The sequence below is a fragment of the Lycium barbarum genome, chromosome 1 (assembly GCF_019175385.1).
Source record: "Lycium barbarum isolate Lr01 chromosome 1, ASM1917538v2, whole genome shotgun sequence".
Taxonomy (NCBI): domain Eukaryota; kingdom Viridiplantae; phylum Streptophyta; class Magnoliopsida; order Solanales; family Solanaceae; genus Lycium; species Lycium barbarum.
In genome coordinates this window covers 137,022,468-137,025,896 of record NC_083337.1, presented here as the reverse complement: position 1 = coordinate 137,025,896, position 3,429 = coordinate 137,022,468, and the positions used below count along the sequence as shown (strand labels likewise).

Here is a 3,429-nt window from a genome sequence, read left to right as displayed (position 1 = left end):
GATAAAACGGATATACCTGTCGCAGGAATAGCGGTACGTCAAACGCCTGCGACTTCGACGAATTCAAATTTGGCAACGAAACACAGTAAGACTCGATAATTTTATTTGTGGGAAAGTGCAAAATTTGCAATGCAGGAAAAAAAATTTCAGTAAAACAAAAAATGAGGCATTGCCTCAGTTTATATAGCCTCGAAAGTGCCTGTTCAGAATAGGCAGATTGGTGACTGTTTGGAAAGGCCCTTGCCTTTTCAGAAAAAAAAAATAAGAGCGTTGGGAATTTTAATTTATTCCGCCAAAATTTAATTAATTACTAATTAATATTTTACGGCGGAAATAAACAAAATAATTTCAGAAAATGAAGATTGAATTTAAATAAATTTGGTCCAAAAAGATTATCAATCAAATCATTTGACCGAAGCCGAAACTAAGCCGAGCGACGGCTCGAGGGGAGTCCCTCTTCTCAACCCTTTAAGGGCTAGAGGAAGTGTTTTCTAATATAAGCACATAACTTTCCCTTTCTACCACCAATGTGGTACAAAACTCCTTTTCAAAGGAACTTTGCTTTGAACTTCATTTTCCTTTCATTGTCTTTTCCCTCCATTTCTCATTCACACCAACTTAGCTAGCTTCAATCATTAACTAGCTTTAACATACATTACTTAAACTCTGAAAAGATAATGGAATACTAGATATATTATGAAGTACAACGTCTTTTCTCGTGTTTGGTTTGATTGAGTACAATCTTTTGTTACTTCTTGTGATATTCCTTGTTACACATATATATCCCTATTTGAATTTCACCAGAAGTAGCCAAAAAAAGAAAAAGCTCAGCTCTTCGAAAGCCACTACCTCCCGACCCCACTATACATCTAATTAAGCATAATCATAACATAAACTTGAAAAGAAAAAAAAAACCTACTTTATTAACACAGAGAATTATCCTTGTTTCCTGGAACAAGTTGCTTATATTCTTCGATATCTTCATCATCAGTGACAACATTTCCTGTAAGATCTTTAGCTCTCTGTGCTTCAAAATCCCAATCAGTACGTAGCAAAACAATCAACATAGTCACCATACACGATGCCTGTGCAGCCAATAATCCCATCCATAAACCTTCAAAATCAAATCCTAAATAAAAACTTAGCCCCACAGCAACAGGCATTCCCACAATATAAAAACAACCCAAATTTATATTAGCACCAACTTTTGGTCTTGCAGTCCCTCTCAATACCCCACAACCAGTTGTTTGTGGACAGTTACCAATTTCACAAAGCCCAATTATTGGCAAAACAAGTGCGGTTAACGCGACAATCTCTTGGTCTTGAGTGAACATTTTGGCCCAAACTTTCCTTACTGTTACTGCAAAAAAAAGAGCTGAAAAACCCAATATGAAGCTGCCAGCAAGGCCTACAATTGCTGCAAGTTTGGCTTTATTTGGTTGTCTAGCACCTAGCTCATTGCCAACTCTAGTTGATACACTGAAACTTAAAGAAGATGGGAATATGTAAATTAATGAAGTGGTTTGAATTAATATTCCCATTGAAGCAACTGTTGCTCTTGGATTTATTAAAACCCCACAAAGCAAAATCATTATTTCGTACCACCACCATTCTAGGCAAACCGAAATGCAGCTTGGAATTGCCAAATTTAGGAGTTTCTTCCAACCTTTAAGACACTCTGTTGACAAATTCTCCCAAGTCTTTTTGTACACACCAGAAATGAGGATATAGATAATTAAAGAGATTACTACATTGAAATTAGTCCAAACGGAACTAAGTGCAATTCCTTTGACACCTAAGTTAAGTTTAATAACAAGAAGAAAATTTATGGGAATATGTAGAAGAATTGCTAACACCGCGCAAAATGTGAGAGGCAATGTTATGGATTGTGTCCTAAGATAAATACGCAATGGATGAAGTAATGATTGCACGAATAAATCAGGAAGTGAGTATAAAAGGTAAGATTGGGCTTCAGTAGCAATATCCTCATCTTGTCTACAGTAAAGAAGAATTGTTTTCATGTTGACCCAAAGTAGAGCTATAGGAAATGAAGTTAAAATAAGTAAAAGTATGGTTCTTTGCAAGGATAGCCCAAGAAGATTGTATTTTTTGGCACCAAAAGCTTGTCCACAAATAGGTTCCATTCCCATGGCTAAACCAGAAAGGATTGAATAACCCGTGATGTTAGCGAAGCCGACGGCTAATGAGCCGCCAGCTAGCGCTAAGCCGCCAAGCCGGCCAAGAAAAAGCATGGAAATTAATGAACGTGAGTAAAGAAGGAGACCAGTTAGTATCATAGGAAAAGCAATATTGGCTATGGATTTTGCTTCATTGAAAACAAGGGAGAAATGGGTAATTTCGTTGGTCTTGTTATGGGGGCCCTCATTTTTGTTTGTTGGGGTTTTGGGGATCAAAAGAGTAATGAACATACTGTTGCTCTTGCTAGAGAGTGGTGGACTTGTCTGCTTGCACATTGTTTATTGATGATATAGTTGTAACTCAATTGACAAGAGAAATTAAAGATGAGGAGAGAGAGTTTTGAGAGTGTAGATTGGTGTGATTTGAAGTGGGAGGAATGAAGGGGCTTTTATAGGGACACTGAGGGATGGCTTTTTCTTGTTTGAATGTTTGGTTAATTCTGACCAGCCTTCGACTATTGAAAATCGATTTTGTCTAAATTTGATTTAAATTACTATAGCGGTCCCAATATATGTGATGCGCTTTGACCAACACCTTAAAGTTAAAAAAGCAGAAAGAAGCTTTTTGAAAGTTATGGTTGAAAATAAATCTCATAAAAAGTATATTTTTGCGTGATTATAAATTATCTCTATAAAATAAGAAGTTTAAAATTAAATTATTTTAAAATATCAAAAGAAATCATTCTTTGTGGCACATGCTAAAAAAGAAATTGCATGGGAATGAATATTTTTTATGTATTTTTTATATCAAGCTTGGGTTTACTTGTACACTAAGGGGTCGTTTGGTTGCTAGTAGATTTATGCAGGTATTAGTAACACATGATTTAATTATTCATGTATTAGTTATTCCATCTTATACACTGCATAAAATAATATTACATAAAATTGACTCATTACTTGTAGTACATATTTTAGGTATGCGGGATAATAAGCTGTCATCAAACATCATACTCGGGCTGCCACCAAACATGGTAGTACTATTTATACTGGTTTTAATACATGAATAATACACTTCCTAACAATAACCAAACGACCCTAACTCTACGTAAATTCTTTTACATTATCAAATTGTTTTAGAAGTAATTGAAGGTAATTACTCATAATAATTTGAAAAAGGAACTTGAAAAATAGGACTAGTGACGGCCTTATGCATCCGGTTAAATTACCCTTTCTGTGTGAAAATTAATTCATTTACAGTACTGTCCTTTGAATTGAAATAAAATTGGGTCTT

At 35.2% G+C, this 3,429-nt stretch overlaps 1 protein-coding gene across 1 annotated transcript; it reads right to left on the bottom strand.

The window, feature by feature from the left end:
• Positions 1–681: 681 nt before the first annotated feature.
• On the bottom strand, positions 682–2,542 carry LOC132606464 (protein DETOXIFICATION 49-like). Its single transcript, XM_060320007.1, has one exon. The coding sequence runs from the start codon at positions 2,472–2,474 to the stop codon at positions 924–926; it is 1,551 nt and encodes a 516-aa protein (XP_060175990.1). The 5' UTR covers positions 2,475–2,542; the 3' UTR covers positions 682–923.
• Between the last annotated feature and the right edge of the window lie 887 nt (positions 2,543–3,429).

Bases quoted from the DNA above. Each gene is read 5' to 3' on its own strand.
- LOC132606464 (XM_060320007.1), bottom strand. From the start codon at position 2,474: ATGTGCAAGCAGACAAGTCCACCACTCTCTAGCAAGAGCAACAGTATG.